The sequence below is a fragment of the Mesocricetus auratus genome, unplaced genomic scaffold (genome assembly GCF_017639785.1).
Source record: "Mesocricetus auratus isolate SY011 unplaced genomic scaffold, BCM_Maur_2.0 Super-Scaffold_100006, whole genome shotgun sequence".
Taxonomy (NCBI): Eukaryota; Metazoa; Chordata; class Mammalia; order Rodentia; family Cricetidae; genus Mesocricetus; species Mesocricetus auratus.
Window position 1 is genome coordinate 12717231 of NW_024429190.1, and position 16931 is coordinate 12734161.

The window sequence follows — 16931 nt, forward strand, 5'->3', positions numbered from 1 at the left end:
TTTTTAGTTTTTGTATTATTATTCTATTATATATCATTCTGCCTACGTCCCTGCAGGCCAGAAGAGGGCACCAAATTTCATTACAGATGGTTGTGAGCCAGCATGTGATTGCTGGGAATTGAACTCAGGACCTCTGGAAGAACAGCCAGTGCTGTTAACCTCTGAGCTGTCTCTCCAGCCCCTCTGTAAAGTCTTACTTAACTTTGATGTTTGATTCTCAGAAATTTGTGCAAGAGTTTAGTCATTCTTCATTTGTGTGTGGTGCTGTGGATCAATCCAGGGCCTTGTGTGAACCAGCTGAGCATTCTGCCACTGAGTACATCCTCAGTGCCTTTTAAATATACTTTAATTTTAACTATTTTTAGATTAAAAAGCATTCTTTTATATGCATGCTTGCAAGCACACACATGTACCACATGCCTGGTGCCTACAGAGGCCAGAAGATCCTCTTGAACTGGAGTTACTGATGGCTGTAAGCATCGTGTGGGTGCTGGGTATTGAACTCGTGTCCTGCAAAAGCAGCCAGTGCTCTCATTATTTTCCTGTTACTTTCTTAGGCTGTTACGTTCTTGGGCTGGTCCTGTACTTCTGGACTCAAGTCCCTCCTCAGTCTCCCGTATAGGCCTGTGCACTGTACCTGGCTGAAGTGGCCAGTATTTTGTGTTTGTTTTTTGATAGATGAGGGGATGGAACCTGAGGTCTTGCACATGCTAGACAATTACTCTACTAGTGAGCTATATCCTCGGTCCTAAAAGTGGCTTTATTTTTTCCTTTTGTTTGGTTCAAGAGACTTAAGACGTGAAGTAACTTGTTCCCAGGTTTGTGACTACACAAATGGGGCTCAGGCTCAGACTATTTTCCCTCCTCGGTAGTTTCTTCTTTCCTGTGTCACAAACAACACAATAAGATTGCCTGGCTAGTCAGAGAAGGAAGTGGGCCTTGGAACTTACTTGTTCTGTTCAGACTACATTCTTGGACACCTTGCATTCCTCTGTAACAGGAGAATCAACAAGGAAATCAAATATTTACTGAGTGCCTATGATGTCTTTGGAACTGGGCTGGGCCAAGTTTTGCCTCTTACAAATTTTAACAGATGCCAGAGCCAGGAAAGATACTTGAGATTATGTGCTGCATCCTTGTTTTGCATTTGGAGAAACTGAGGCTCCAGGAGGAAAACAGGCTTGTCCAGGGTCAGAGCCAGGACTAGTTAATATAGGAGGACAGAAAGTTGGAGGCATGTGGGGCTGGAACACAGACCCTTAGAAAATACCTGTGGGGTCCCTGAGGGACAGTTCAGTTGGTGAGGTACTGTAAGCATCAGGACCTGGGTTTGATCCCCAGCCCTGTATAAAAAGCCAGATGTGGTGACTCATACTTGTAAGCCTGCTGCTATGGGGTGGAGACAGGTGGAACCCTAGCTGATTTGATTAGCCCCAGGTCCTGGTGAATCTTTGTCTCAAAAAACAAGGAGCCCAGAACTGCTGAGCTGGCTGTCAAGCCTGAGGATGGGAGTTTGGTCACCAGAACCCAAGAAAGCTTCTGTAAGTTGTCCTCTGACTTCTGTGCTTGGTGGTGCGTACATCCTTCCCCCTAATAAATAAGTAAACGTAAGCAAGGGAAAGCATAAACCAAAGTGAATGGTTCCAGAGTAATGACACCCAAGGTTGACCCCATATGCATGCACTCATGCAAATACCTGTGCACCCTAACACATGAACGTGCACACATGTTGTGTGCACACTCTGAAATAGCTGTGGACATACTAATCCATGGTTTGTGCTTTTGAAAAGCTTGCTGCCTGGTTAGGGTAATTAAGAAAAAAAGGATGAAAATCAAGATGTGTTGTTGCAAAGCTTATATGCCAAGAGTTGTATTTACACGGTTATCCCTGAGTGACAAAACAGGAGACAAGATATGACAAGCCCTTTCCTCTGTGGAGTGTGTTCTGACAGGAAGATAGACATTAAATCGCGACTGTCATCAGGACTGATGCTTAATAGAAAGTAAGATAAGGGTCAAGGAGCAGTGGTGGTCAGCAGGCGCGTGCATGACAGCTGAAAGTTGAAGTCCGGCAGTGTACTGAGCAGCTGCCAGTCATGATCAGGGCTGGGGCTCTGTGTGTGTGTGTGTGTGTGTGTGTGTGTGTGTGTGTGTGTGTGTGGCAACATCTGAGAACTTGTGGGTGGTTCTTTTTTGTTGTTTTTTATGTGAGAGGAATGAGAAAGGTAACAGGGAAGAAACTGTAGCGTACGGTGCACATGTCAGTGAGCTCAGTCTTCAGCAGGGGTGAGCACACTGATGTGTGTGGTAGAGCCAGGAGTGGGAGCTGGGGAGGCCATGGAGCAGAAGTTAGGGCTTGGTAAACTCTGGAGTGTTTAATGGCAGGCTAAGGACTGTGGAGTTTTCCAATCCGCAGCAGACACTCTAGGTTTACAATCATGGAAGTCATGAGTAAAAACCCATCGTGTTTAGGATGCTGTGTTGGGCCCTTCACGTTCATAGTGGGTTTTCTGGTGGTTCCCATGCCAGGGCTGGCTCTAGTCAGTGAGACCTGGATGAGGGCTGGGGTTTTCGAGACGTACTAGGGAAGGATAGGGACTGACTGTATGCGTCATGTCACTTTGGCGTTTCATTGGGGACTGTAGCATTCACATGTCTTTCCTGCTTACACCTGGGAATCAGCTCCTTCATCGATTCACATCTGCTGTTAGTTGGGATATAGACATCACCTACTTCTCTTAGAGTGAGCTTCACCCTGGGATCCCATTTGATGAGGTCTTTCCTCCTCTAATCTGATGGATCAGAAAAGAAAGTCTAAAGCACTCTAATCCCAGCACTCCGGAGGCAGAAGCAGGTGTCTCTCTTTGAGTTTGAGGCCAGCCTGGTCTACAAGGCGAGTTCCAGGACAACCAGGGCTACACAGAGAAACCCTATCTTGAAAAAAGAAAAGAAAGTCTAAAATATAACCAACACCATAGGTTCTGGAGTCTGATGATGCTGGTCCTGACCTCTAAGTGGGTAGGTAGTTCATACTCCCATAGTGTTTAGGACACTGTGGCACATTGGTGAGGATTCAGATAACTTCTGTCATTGACAATGAGTTGGTAACTGCTGAATGAGAAATGTGAATTGAGTAACTGGGGTTCTCTGATAAGGCATCTGTTGCAGGCCTCCCCAGATAAGAAAACGCCTACTCACAGGGAATGGAGTAGGAGCCGGCCAGCCAGCCACAGGAGCCTTCTGTCCCACTTGTCTGTCTACAGTGCAGGCTGTTACTGTGTGCAGTTCACCCTGTCCCCAGAGTCTGACTTATCTCTGACTTATATTCTTCATGTCCTTGTCCTTCACCCAGCGAGTACTCGCCAAGCCCCTGCTTGTTTGTGGCCTGCTCTGTGCCTTGCACACGGGCACACAGACCAAGTCTAGGACTTAACTTGAAAACGTTCTCTTTGGATTTTAGAAGCTGCTCTACTCAGATCCTCCTCTCCCCTGGGTAACCTCTGGACATGCTTGCAGGGAGGGAGTGGAGTAACTCACAGACAGGTCCAGTTTAAGGCCAGGCACCCTGGAGTTATTTACACAACCACTACTCGTTTTAATCTTCTGGTTAATCCTGTAAGGTGGTAACTTTATTTAGCCTCCTTAAAAATGAGCAAAGGGGTGCTGGGCAGTGGTGGCGCACAGCTTTATCTCAACGCTGGGAAGGCAGAGACAGACTGATCTCTGTGAGTTTGAGGCCAGCCTGGTCTACAGAGTGAGTTCAGGACAGCCGGGGCTACACAGAGAAACCCTGTCTTGGGGGGAGAGAGGGAGAGAAGCCAAAATGAGCAAAGGGAACTGGAAGGCTGGTTCCATAGTTGAGAGCACTTGCTACTCTTGCAGAGGACACAGGTTTTGTTCCCAGTACCCACATGGCAGCTCGTAACCATGGTAACTCCAGCTCCAGGAGATCCCTCACCTTCTTTTGGCTTCTGCACTCACCAGGCACACACATGGTGCACTTACATGTATTTAGGCAAATACTCATATGTATAAAATGGAAATAAAAATATTGTACTGCCTATAGCAGCCAGAGGGCATCAGATCCCTTGGAACTATAGTTATATGAAGTTGTTAGGCGCTGCATGGGTGCTAGGAATCAAACTTGAGTCCTATGGGTGATCAACCAGTACTCTTAGCTGCTGAACTTTCTCTCCAGCCCTATTTAGATGACATGGGATTCATGTTTTTGCTGGGTGTGGGGGGGTGTTGATAGCTCATATGCCATGACACGTGTGTGGAGTGTGTGTGTAGGTCAGACAACAACTTGTGGGCTTCAGTCCTGCCCTCTTACCATGTACACTGGAGAGATCCAACTCAGTTGCCAGGGTTAGCAGCAAGCACCTTTTTTGGCTGAGCCATCTTGCTGGCCCTTTTTTCTTTTAATGCAAAGGTTACATGTATGGGACTAGAGGGATGCCTTAGTGGCTAAGAGTACTTGTTGCTCTTCCAGGGGACCCAGGTTCAAGTCCCAACACCTATGTGATGGTTTACAAACATCAGTAGCTCCAGGGCCAGGGGATCCAATGCCTTTTTCTGCTGGGCACCAGACACACATCAACACATATATACATGCAGGCAAAACACGCATACACATAAAATAATATTTAAAAAATGTCATGTGAATATGTGTGTATGCCATATACATGCGGGTGCCTGTAGAGACCAGAAGATGGTGGATCCCTTGGAGCTGGAGTTACAGGCAGGTGAGCCACCTGAGGTGGGTGCTGAGAATCAAACCCACACCCTCTGGAAGAGCCGAGAGTGCTCTTAGCCACGGAGCCGTCTCTCCAGCCCCAAGCCCAACTCTTAGTTTCAGTTCTTTATTCTTGACCCTCACAATAGACTCTGAAGAGAACAACAGCAAGAAACACTTCTCAAGGCTCCTAACATGTCAGAGCTCCAACCTGGAGGTGAGAGGCAGGCTTGGTATCACAGGCTTGGTATCACAGGCTGTCTGGGCTGGAAGGAGCCATCGCAGCCCAGACAGAGAGGAACCTAAGGTCTAGAGAACCGCAATGAAAACCCACCCATCTAACCTTGTGTAGTGAGACCCTCCCTTTGGTGACACCTGGTGAGGAAGGTTTGGGATGCCGGGAGAGTGTCGGAAGCTGGTAATCGTTGCTGTCAGGGTTGTTGGAGGTTACTTCATTAAGTGAGGTCCTTTTCCTCTGGCCGTTCCCCGTAGCAGCTGCTCTGCCCTGCCCTGCAGCTCCCTGCTTTGCCCCAGAATAGGTGGGGTTTATACACCTGATCTGCCTGTTCCCAGAGGGGTCCAGCAGTTACCGTACTTGTTTTAAGCTGCCTGAATCGGCTGCATTTTGTTCCTGGTTCTCATTGTCAGGTGGAACATGAGAGGATTCAGTGGGTTTGGTTTTGTTTTCAGACAAAAGGCTGGGCTTTGTACGTGTCCATTCAGGCATCAAGGTCTCTCCCTGTGTTTGCAGATTTCTCACCACCCTGAAGCCTGGGGTCTAATCTGAAGAGACAGACTGCTTAGGTTTGAGCCAAGGCTAAGCAGTGGCTCTGGGCTGGGGTACCGCCCCCCTCCTCAAAGCCCTCCTGCTTGAATGGCTGTAGTCTGAGCTAGTCTCAGATTGTCTGAAGCCCTGTAGGGTAATAAAAATGCTGCTGGCCTGGTGGTCTTGGGCTAAGGGTTCAGGTCCATGTGGGACCAGCTTTTGGGAGTGCTGTGATAGCTGGGCAACTCCCTTCTACCCGAGTCCATGTGCCTTTTAGAAAAAGTAAATGATTAGAGTATTTTAAAGGTTCTTTTCTCTAAGCCTAGCATGGTGCATGCCTGTATCCCCAGCTGTTTAAGAAGCTGAAGCAGGGGTTCGTGAATTCTAGGCCAGCCTAGACAATGTACCTAGTAGACCTTGTCCTAGAAATAAAGTCCTTCCAGCCTCAGCCACTCTGTTGTCCTAGTGCCCGTTCCACTGGAGCCACAGATTGAGTCACATTATCAGTTACATTGAGAAAGAGAGGCCTATTGAAAAGCTAAAGTATCTTATAACAAGATTGAAACATCTTGGGGGGCAGGAACCCTTATAATAAGCCATTTGCTACTATTCTCAGCATTAATCTCTCCTTTTTTTGTTTGTTTGTTTTCTCTCTATTGCCCTGGCTGTCCTGGAATTTACGCCATAGACCAGGCTGCCTCAAACTCAGAGATCCTCCTGTCTCTGCCTCTTGGTTGCTGGGATTAAAGTTGTCACCACCCACAACCACCTAACCACTTCTTTTTCTTTTTAAGATTTATTTATGTATACAGTGTTCTCCTTCATGTCATAAGAGGGCTCCAGATCTCTAATGGAAAAGCTATATGTATGTACACACACACACACACACATGCGCGCGTATATATATTTTAACCTTCTGCCTGTGTGCGTGTATGTGAATGCAGCTTGTGAATACCTCAGCGCAGTGTGTGGAGGTCAGAGTGCTGTTTTGAGGCAGGGTCTTTTGTTGCCGTGGGTCTCTTGTCTCTGCTTCCCATCTCACCACGGAGTCACAGGATTAAACTCAAACTTAGGTTGCCAGGCATTCAGGGCAGGTGTTTTTACCTGCTGAGCCATCCCTAACCCCGGTGGTGTAACCGAGAGACAAACCGAGGTCAGGGGACTTTTCCATAGGTGACTGTCCTGTGAGCCAGAATACTGCGTCAGTAGTCACCCACTGACGTCTGGAGTTCCCCTTTGGTAATTTTATGGGTGGTAGTGAGATCCAACCTTCCAAGGGGATTTGTTCCCAAAGTATTGTCCGCCCTGTGCCAGACCTGTGTTAGACCCTGGAGGGAAGAGGACCAGGGATCGTTTGCCCCTTAGAGCCGGGAGTAAGGGGCTGAAGGGGGCAGAATTGTGCACAGTGAGCCCTAGTGACGAACAGGTTGTATCCACGAGTGCAGACTAGTGAAGCTGGCCACGCCTTCGGAGGCGGCAGGAAAGACGATTGGTGAGAGGCTGGAAAAGGTGGCCTAAACAAAGACGGTGGCTTAGGATGTGGACAGTGGGTGCAGAGGTGTCAACATGGGGCGGGAACTCAGAGCATCTCACACCTAGGCCCCCTTTGTAAAGAGCCACGAGGATTATAGGTTCTTTGGGGTCACCTTGTGAAAGCCTCCTCCGTTTCGAGACTTGAGCTCAGTATTCCACGTTGAGTTCCAAGTCACTGTGTAGTTAAGAATGACTGGTCAGGCCGGGCGGTGGTGGCGCACGCCTTTAATCCCAGCACTCAGGAGGCAGAGGCAGGAGGATCTCTGTGAGTTCGAGGCCAGGCTGGACCGACAGCCTCCAAAACAATACAGAGAAACCTTGTCTCGTAAAAACAAAAACAAAAAACAAAAATGGCAAGGACTGACCGGTCAAGGTTACGGGCTACAGAATCCCAGGCAGCTGCCATCAAGTTTGGTTTATGTGGGGATTGAACCTGGGCCTTTGTGGTGCCTGGCAAACACCGTCAGCTGAACCATATACAGTCTTAGCCCCGTTCATGCTCTACATAAGCGTTTATCTAGGACTGTAAAGGTCAGGACCTAGGCTTCCTTGGCTACCTAGTCCTTTAAAGTCAACAGTAGCCAACTTTAATCCTGTGTAAATTGTGTCACCCATCTATCGCTAACATCATCCCTTCCTCGCCCCTCCCCCAGCTAATTTATATGTTCCTCAGAGCTCAGTTTGGAAATTACTTCTTCAAGGAACCCTCTTTTACCCTGCTCCTGTTTTCCCAGTTCTGAATTCACTACGCCTCCATGCCACTGCCCTAGTTATAAACACAATCAGGCTGTTTGAGGGCTGCGCTCTAAACACGGGCTGGAGGCGTGGCTGGCATGGAATAAATATGTGCTCAAATAATGGCCTGAAGGGTATCCATTGAATTTGGCAATCACTGGTCACTTGGTGAGGCAGTTTCGGAGAAATGATGGGTGGATGGCTATTGCAATGGATTGTGAGGTAATCGGGAAGTGAGGAAGTGAGTGAGGTGTGGGCAGCTTTTTTCATAAATGTGGCTGTGAGGAGAAGAAGAGGGAATGACTGCTGTTTTTGTCAGGAAGGACTTGTCTATTTAAATGACAGTGGAAAGGAGCCGGTGGGGGGGGGTGAGAGCAAGGCATTAACGAAAGAATGTATCTATGTACCTTCATCGAAGTAGGGTGGGGATCTAGAACAGAGGACCCTGTCAGACAGCCCCGCTTTGGTCCTGCAGACCCTGGAGCTGAGATGGCCTACAGCTGTTGTACAGTAGACTGCACTAAGAGTAAAGACAGAGGGACCCGAGACACTTAGGGCGGAGTCTACGGGAGGAGGGCATGAGGGGTCTGGCTTTAACTGAGCAGCCCACCTAAGTGTTGTGTGTACGTGTTTAAGAGTTCCCTAGACTGGAGAGAACAGGGCGGACTCACCAGGAAGTGGCAGTAAACAGAAAGCCTCAGTGCTCTGAGTTTTGGACACAGTCAGACATCATTCATTCGGAGCCACGGTGTTGTTGAGTTGTTCAGTAAGTGGGTAGTCAGGTTAGACCCTGTTCCTCTTGGGTTAAGAGTTAAAACAAGGGGCTGGAGAAATGGCTCAGCCAGTTAAGAGCACTGACTGCTCTTCCAGAGGACCCAGGGTTCAATTCCCAGCACCCACATGGCAGCTCACAACTGCCTGTCACTCCAGTTTCAGTGGATCTAACACCTTCACACAGACATGCATGCAGGCAAAACACCAATGCTCGTAAAATAAAAATAAATAAATAAAAACTTTTACTTTGTAGTTTTGGTGAAAGACAGTATGTGTACACTGAGTACTACTGTCACACACATGCATGCACACCCGAAAGCATATACATTGTACACACATACGCATAGTAATAAATAATGAAACCATTTTAGTATACTCTTTTAATCTCAGTAGTCAGGAAGCAGATGGAGGAAGATCTCTGTGAGTTCTAGGCCAGCCTGAACTACATATCAAGTTCCAGGCCAGCCAGGCCTGTCTCAAAAAAAAAAAAAGAAAAGAAAAGAAAAAACAATCTTCAGATTCAGGAAGAATTGTTGACAACTACTCTGATAATGGCACGGGCCTGTAATCCTGGCTAATAGTAAGAGTGAGGCAGGTAGCTGGGCAAGTTCAAGGTCCACTTGTGCTGCAGAGTGGGCTGGACACCAGTTTGGACATTGTAGTAAGATTCCGTCTAAAAAGAAAAGTGCTAAATTAGAGTGGGGATGGAGTGGTGGGTGACCCACACCTTTAGTCCCAGCACTCAGGAGGCAGAGGCAGGTGGATCTCTGAGTTAGAGGCCAGTCTGGTCTGCAGAGTGAGTTCCAGGACGGCTTGGGGGACACAGAGAACCCCTGTATCAGAAAACCACAGAGAGAGAGAGAGAGAAAAGGACTAGTAATGTATCAGCAGCAGAGGGTTTGCTTAGTGTGTACAAACAAGGCCTTGAAACAAACCCCAGGACCACAAGAAAAGAAAGGAAAATGATTGATGGACATTTAGATTTCCCAGCGCTGAGGAAGCCGTGGAGACGAGTTGAGTTTCAAATGCTCACAGCTCATTTAACTCTCCTCTAGGGTACAAAGGAGACAACCCATACCCCGGCTGCCCCCGTAGTGCTGAGCAATCCCGAAGTCCCTGGAGCCTTGCTTTGTCTATTCATGGCCCCTGTGCCTGTGGCAGTCTGGAGTTACCCAGACGGAACAAAGCTGCACACAGAATGTACAAGGGAGTCTTGTAACAACCGTGTCCCTGTTTCTAGGGTTGAGTTAGGGACCACAGCTTGATTTCAGCTGCCTATTTTATTTCAAGAAGTTGACATTTGAGCCACACCAAGAGTACTGTGTTGTGTTTGGGTTTCCTCTGTTTTAGAGGGTCATAGACCAGCCTATGCCGATTTTAACCCCCACAGCCCCACAACATCCTTTTTTGGCATTGGGTGCTTGTTCTTCATCACCAGACTAAGATAGCAGCTCTACCTCTGAAAGGTTCTACCTTGGAAGCAAAAAATTAAAATATGGGGCTTGCTGTCTAAGCAGCAGAGGTGGTGTGTCCATCCACCTCTACCCTGCTCTCTGTGAAGGAGCTCCCGGGCCAGGTGATGGGAAGTGAGAGCAAAAGACATTAGCATGTATAAGCCAGAACAGACTAGCTGGGAGCAGTCATGGGAGGGAGGGAGGGAGGGAGGGAGGGAGGGAGGGAGGGAGGGAGGGAGGGAGGGAGGGAGGGAGGGAGGGAGGGAGGGGAAGGGAAGGAAGGAAGACCCCTTTTACTTCTACTGATGAAAGCAAAGGCTAAAAAGTGGTGAGTTTTGTTGCTAGTAGACGTAGGTTTTAGGTTTGGGTTTCTGTTTTTTTAGTTATTTGTGTGGAGAGGGTACATATGCCATGGGTGCCCTGAGCAGAGTGTGAAAGCCAGAGGGCAACCTAAGGTAGTCAGTTCTCTCCTACCAACTAGGTCACAGGGGTCAAACTCAGGTCATCAACTTGATGACAAAGTGCCTTTACCCACTGAACTCTCTTGCCAGCCCTATATTAGTAGCATTAGTTGTTGAGACTCGATCTCACTGTGTAGCCCAGGATGGCCCCACTGACTCACTAGTCCTGCTTGCCCTGAAATTATAGACATATACTATGTCACCTGCCTAAAAGGCTGGTTTTATATTGGTTAAAAAGAAGAACAGGGCCAGGTAGGGTGGCTCATACCTTTAATCCCAGCACTCAGGAGGCAGAGGCAAGCGGATCTCTTTAAGTTTGAGGCTAACCTGATCTACATATTGAGTTCTAGGTCAGCCAAGGCTATATAGAGAAACCCTGCCTAGAAGGGGAAAAAGAGGAGAGAAAGAAACAGTCATTTAAATTGCATTTCCGTTTATTGTGTGTGCACACGTTTCCAGGACCACCCGGCCCAGGAGACCACCGTGTTGTGAAAGGGGCTCTGCCCGTAGGAGAACAGGCAGCTCACTTGACTTATATCCAACACAGGTGGTCACCGTGTCTTTTCCCCATTGGTGGGGCCGACGAGTTTTAAACAAATTGCAGCAAAGCACAGCCAGGATGGAGCAGGCCACTGAGTCACTTAGTTCCGAGAATGCAGCAGGGCCTCAGTGCAAACAATTGCTTTACCAGGCGGGGGTGGGGTGGGGGTGTAAAACATACGCACAAAGGTTTTACAAGGTGGGGGAGATAAAAAGATTTGAATTCCTTGTCATAAAAGATTTGCAGTATTTTATGAAAAAGACTAACGTTAATGTTCCTTACATCCACTGTGGCACGTGTGGCAGAGGACAACTAGCAGGAGTCAGGAGTACATTCTCCCTCCACCACGTGGGTCCCAGGTCATCAGGCTAAGTGACAAGTGCCTTTACCTGCTGAGCCGTCACACCCGCCCAGTCAGAACCATCAGTTTTTAAAGATTTATTTATTTAATGTGCTTTGGGGTTTCACCTGCATGTATGAGGATGTCAGATTACCTGGAACAGTTGTGAGCTGCCCTGTGGGTGGTGGGGATTGAACCCAGGTCCTTTGGAGAGCAGCCAGTGTCTTAACCGCTGAGCCACCTCTCCAGCCCCAGAATCATTTTTTTTTTCCAAATTGATTACTTTTGAAGTCAGAAATTCCCTTCCCTAGAGAGATGGCAGGCTGAGGCCCGCCAGGCGTTCATCAGAGGTCTCGTGGAAAGGGAGACTGAACATGACCAGGGCCTGATCCCTCAGTGGGAGCTTCTGTTGACTCGGCCTTCTTCCAAATGGCTGATCTGACCCTTTGCTTCCCTCTCCTAGGGACTGACCATCTGTGTTTGTGTTCAGGTGAAGAGGCCTGGAGGTGCCGGGGCTGTGGGGGCTATGTTCCCCTGAGCCAGAGAGTGTACAGGACTACCCGTGAAGCCTGGCACGGCTCCTGCTTCCGGTAAGTACGTCCGCTCTCCTCTCTTCACCAGTGTGCTGTGGCCCCCGCAGTTTCCGTGTTCTGGCTAGAGAGTTGTAGTCTTGGTGGGCATCAGGGCCAGGGAGAGGAATGAGCACCCCCGACGCCGGGTTAAATGCGGGAGCCACAGATGAGTCAGCGCGGCTGGAGGAAGAGGTGGGTGCTAGTCTAGGCTTCTCCAACACCTCCATGTCGGGTGCGGAAACAGGCCAGGAAGAATGACTGTCCCCGTGGCCACACCACAGGCTATAAAGGTGCCTCGTGGCTTTTCAGGGGGACTGGAAGTGTCATCTCTTCCCCCACAGGACGCCTCCCTGAGACTCTCCTTTCTGTGTCTGATTTATTGTCACTTCCAGACTGTTGTTGAGAAGCAGCCCAGTTTCTTAAAAATGACAGTATCAGGGCAGGCGAGGAGGCACTTGCCGCCAAACATGGCTGTCCGAGTCCACCCTTGGGTCCTTGTGGTGCAAGAGAGAACCGGCTCTAGGGAGTTGTCCTCTGGCTTCGCATACAGGCCATGGCGTGTGTACCTGCACACAGACACGTGCACACCAAACAGCCACGTTTGTTCCTGCTTTCTGGGGCTCAGTTAACTGGAAATGGAGATGTTCCTAGGGACCCCAGTGTGTAGTAGGCACCCACTGAACACTGGTCTCCTATCAAGGTGCGGAACTCGTGTTTGCAAACAACAATATTAGCCCACGGTCATTCTGACTTGGTGGAGTGGAGTACTCCTTCTTGAGGCAGGGTGCGAATGTGTCTCCCCTAGGCTCACATGCTGTGGATTCTGGCTCCCACACACAGCTCTCTGTGCAAAACTGGTGTCAAATAATTTAGTGGACCTTTAAGCCTTTGCCTCTCTCTCCTCTCCAGGTTCAAGGTGGGGGTTGGCCTGGAGAGATTTGGCCACTGAAAGAGCTGGAGAGGGTCCAGCATTTTCCTGCACTTTTAGCTCCAATCCAGACTTTTATTTTGTTTGTGGTTCTGATCGCCTTGGCTTCTCCTCCTCCCTCTGCTCCTGGGGAAGTGGATTCTGCTTTTTCTGTGCTGTTTTATATGTTAGAAGCAGTGATTAGCAGAGCCTTAAGGGACTTGTAGGAAAAGCTCTGGCTGGTCCTTTCATTTTATAGTTGTCCCTGCTTATATTCCTATCCACATTATTTTATGTTCGGCCCAGCAGAGTATGACAGAACAAGCTAGCCCTTGTTCATTCGTTTTTTTCTTCCTCCCTCCCTCCCTTCCTTTTCTTTTCCCCATCAGGTGGAGTTTGAGACAAGGTTTCTCTTGTGTAGCCCGGGCTGTCCTAGAACTCGCTCTGTTGACCAGGCTGGCCTCTAACTAAAAGTATGTGCCACCACACCTGGCTAGTCCTTGTTACTTCAGGTGACTGGAAGAGACCACCCGTTATACCTGTAGGCCCTTCACACTGAAGATTAGAAGACTACTCGTGGTCACTCGGGCCAAAGATGACAAGAGCTAGCCTTCAAACAGACCCTGAACCCTTTGCAGTTTTGAGCAGATGTTTGCTTGTGAGGGTGTGAGGGGAAATACATGGGCGGGGTGGCATGCCTGTCATTCCAGCTCTCAGAAAATTAAGGTGGAGAATTCTGAGTTTGAGGCAAGCTTGGGCTATCGCAATAGCCTGCCTTAAAACGAAAAAAGGTAAATCGTTTCAGCACACAGTTGACCACATAAGGCTGCAAGCTATGGAGTGGGATGGCCAAGTTCTCCGTCAGAGACTTTCAAGGTGTCGTGTTGCTTTAGGTGACTTCCCTGGCCTTTAGAAAACGAGGAAAAGAATATTACTCACCTCACAGGCTTGTTGGGAGTAATCGATCAAGTATGATACTCTAAGGTACTCGGCAGATAATTGACCCATAAAAAACACGTTAATAACCAGTAACTGTGGCTTTCTGTTATGAGTTATATGCTCATTTCTCTGCACATTCATTGGTCCAGAGTTTCTGGAGGGCATCTTTGAACTGCCGTGGTGCCAAGATCGTAGGGGCAGGGGAACACCTGCTCCTGGTGATTATTGCTTTGGCTTGAAATAGCTCTGTGATGGGTTCTCCTGAAGGAGGACATCTCTCGCCTCACAAACTTTCTCACGGTAGAAAAGGGAAGACATGGCATCTCCCACAGAGCATGCTCACACGCCCTAGGGAGGGTTGCTGTCTTTTTCTTTTTTAATTTATTTATTTTCCCCCTTTTCTTTTAATTTAAATTAGAAACAAGCTTCTTTTACATGTCAATCCCAGTTCCCTCTCCCTCCCCTCCTCCCTTGCCCCCCAGAGGGTTGCTGTCTTTTGGATCCAACTTTACTTTTGCCCAAGTCTGAGAGAGCTCCTCAGGGCTGGGAAGGACAGTTTGTTTGACCTCAGAGGTAACCTGGGCTAAGGGGAATGTGGGGACCTGAAGAGTCCTTTACAATCTTTCCACCCAGCTCACCTGCAGTTCTGGTGAAGTTTAGACTACGTATGGGCCCGCTGGGGCAGGACCCTTCCCTTTGTACTTTTCAGAGTTCTTTCTTCATGGCTTCCTCCTAGCCCTGCTCTTCCCAGCTGGCCCATGGTTAAAGGAAAGGAAGGGACATGTGTCCCGTGCCATGGGCTACCCCACCCCCACCCCCACACACCTTGGTTCCTTGTTACTGGGTGAGGCAGGACTGAATGAACAGGTTGTTGGGATTGGTCCAGCCTCCCTCCCTCCCTGGAGTGGCATCTGTAGTCCCACCTCTGAGAACCTTCCCCTAGGTTGTCAGGTGCCCAGGACATCTTGAGGCAGGAACCTGGGCCTGTTCAGTGAGGTGCAGCTGGCAAGCCTCCCGGAAGTAGCTCAGGGCATCGGGCACTTGGCCAGGATTCTTCTGATCTACCCGAACCATGGTTGACCAGCCATTGTTCCTTTTTCCCCCCAGTCCCGTGCAAACTGTGAGTGCCTCTGGCCTGCTGTTCTTTCAAGAATGCTATTGGGTCTGAGTCTGGAGCTGTTCTCTCTGAAGTTTCTGGCCTGGGTGCCTCCTGGGGCCAAGAGAGGAACCAGAGCACATGCTCGCACCTTAAATTAGCTTGTAGAGTTACGAATGGAGACCTGGCTACATCTCTTGTCCTTTTTAGATTTTTGAGACAGAGTTTTGAAGCGTAACCCAGGCTGGCCTCAAAAGCCCTTCCTGTCCCCCAGTGTCCTTAGCTTTGCATACCCTAACCACCTTTTGGTGATTTTGTGGTTGTTGCATTGGTGGAGATTTGAACCCATGGCCTCACATACTGGGCACAGTGCTCTACCACTGAGCCACAACTCTGGTCCTTTTGGAATTTTGTCTTGAGAATGAGTTGTCCAGGCTAGTCTATAAGCGTCTTGGGCTGGCCTCATAGCCTAAGCCCCCTGGAGTTCTGGGAATGCGCCACCACAAGCTAGCTCTCAGCTTTCTGATGACTCACTCTCATCCAGGCTTTCAGCCTTTTGAGCAGGGTCCCGGGAGAAGGAGGAGCTGCCCTGTTAGTCTTTCATGGCCCTCGACTGAATTGCTGTTGTTTGATCTGGTTCCTAGCCGCAGTAACAAAAGGAATCCACCACTCCCAGGGCCCTGGAAAGTGTCCAGCCTCCTTTCTCAGGATGGCAAGCAGACTGAGCTGTATCTTGTGAGAAGTGTTTGACAAGGCCTGTGCTCTGGGAAAGGGCTGAGGCCACTGGAAACCATGGTCATCTCATCAGGCAGCACACATTTCTGCTCAGCTCTGACCCTAAGAAGGCTGGTAGGGAATGGCTACAGAGAATTCGAAACTGTAGTGAAACAAATCGCCTGGCAACAGGCACTTTCTGGGGGTGCCAAGCCGTATTAATTGCGGTATCTACTACATCTGGGTGTGGTATCATACTTAGAGTTCTAGGAACCACAAAGTAACACTTCATGCCAGACACTGGCGAGCATTTTACAAGCATCGTCTTATTTAGTCTTGAAGATAACTCAGTAAATGAATTACTTGTCTTACTTTTAAAAATAAACAGCTCAGGGGTGTTCATATGCACCTGTAATTCCAGAACCCAAGAGGCTGCCTCAGAGGCCAGCCAGATTATACAGTAAGGCCTTGTCTTAAAAGCAAAAGGCAGGTTCGAGGCCAGCCTGGTCTACAGAGCGAGTTCCAGGACAGCCTCCAAAGCCACAGAGAAACCCTGTCTTGAAAAAACCAAAAAAAAAAAAAAAAAAAAAAAAAAAGCAAAAGGCAGGACCAAGCCAGGTATGGTGCCTGCTGCCTGTAATCCGAGCAGAGAGGCAGTAGGATCGTGAATTCATGACTACCAAGTGAGACCCTGTCTCAAAATAAACAAATTAACAGATGTAAATAACAATAAAGCTAGAGAAATGAGAGTTATCTATTAAAGTCTTGCAGCCAGTTAGATGCCCGCCCAGGATCTGAACCCAGACTTCTGCTGTTGGGAGCCTTGGCATTGCTGAATTATGGGCATGTCGTTTAACCTCACTTCTGAAGCTTCTGTGATGTGGGCTTGTGTCAGATAACCTTGAAGTCTTCTCACCCTTCCAAATTTGAGACCACGTGCGGTCAATTCTTTTTTGCCTTGGGTTTCTGGAGTGATAGGTTGTAGAGCAACTCCGCCCTCTGCTGGTCACCGCTGGTGCTGGCCCAGGCTTCGATTCTGGCTGTGGCGTCTCAGGAAAGAGGTTGTTTATCCAGTTTGTCCCTGAGGGAACAGTGAGCAGGCATGTCACTGAAGCTGGCTGTTGGACAATGGCTGGAGCCTGCATGACAGAAAGGAAGGAAGGACAGACACTTGGGTCCTCTGGGAAAGCTGGCAGTGCTCTCAGCGTCTGAGTCATCTCTCACCCAAGCCGCTCATTTTATCTCTAGCTTTTATTTTTCATGAATGTGTCCACTTTGTTCTGTGTCTCATTCTCCTTGTCACCTCAAGCGTCCTCGTCTCTTACCTGCACGCAGTCAGTCTCCCCTCCCACTCTCCCACCTCC

At 48.7% G+C, this 16931-nt stretch overlaps 1 protein-coding gene across 1 annotated transcript in view; it reads left to right on the forward strand.

The window, feature by feature from the left end:
- Limk2 (LIM domain kinase 2) overlaps positions 1–16931 on the forward strand; it is a 61545-nt gene that overhangs the window by 2100 nt on the left and 42514 nt on the right. The window contains 1 exon segment of the mRNA XM_005068906.4: positions 11830–11929. Within this exon segment, the coding sequence (XP_005068963.1) occupies positions 11830–11929 (100 nt within the window).